The sequence below is a fragment of the Aspergillus sydowii genome (genome assembly GCF_001890705.1).
Source record: "Aspergillus sydowii CBS 593.65 unplaced genomic scaffold ASPSYscaffold_27, whole genome shotgun sequence".
NCBI classification, from domain to species: domain Eukaryota; kingdom Fungi; phylum Ascomycota; class Eurotiomycetes; order Eurotiales; family Aspergillaceae; genus Aspergillus; species Aspergillus sydowii.
Window position 1 is genome coordinate 55,292 of NW_024467885.1, and position 516 is coordinate 55,807.

Genomic DNA, 516 nt, shown 5'->3' on the forward strand with positions numbered 1-516 from the left:
CGCGGTCGCGATGGGCTAGTTGGTAGGTACCCTGGCATTTGTTTTGCTCGCTCGGAGCCCTAGACTGCACGGCATCCGTCTGGCCAAAGAGGAATTGCAAAGATGACATTTCCGCACCCTGGCAGTAGTTCGCGTCCTCGAGTAATGATAAGGAAAAGAAGTCGGGGGAATTCCCGTTTTCCAGTGGTAACAATTCTGGAGCAAATGACGAGACCAAACGGGGGTCAGTCTGGTTAGAGAAAAACTGAGCTGACATCTCGCCGGGCCTTAAGTAGTGTCTGGGTATTAAGGTTCGAGTTTATCCTGGTGTAGTCCGTCGTATGGAGGCCCTCTTTGCTGTGCCATGTAACTCGGATCCCGCGTTGTTACGACGAGGCAGTTGTTCGTAGTATTATATTCCGTGTGGAGGCCGGGACGCTTGAAGTATGAGTGGAAGACAGAAGTTAATCGCAGATATTTGAATGAAATCGCGTCGCTGTAGTCTCGGTGTTACTCAAATGCAAATGCTGAGGATAT

General features: G+C 50.2%; 1 protein-coding gene across 1 annotated transcript in view; it reads right to left on the minus strand.

Moving 5' to 3' along the window:
* Window positions 1-491, minus strand: part of ASPSYDRAFT_52733 (bZIP transcription factor) — a 1,546-nt gene extending 1,055 nt beyond the window's left edge. Inside the window, exon 1 of the mRNA XM_040848545.1 lies at window positions 1-491. This exon is cut by the window's left edge and continues 1,055 nt beyond it. Within this exon, the coding sequence (XP_040695786.1) occupies window positions 1-256 (256 nt within the window). The 5' untranslated portion in view covers window positions 257-491.
* Window positions 492-516: the final 25 nt, after the last annotated feature.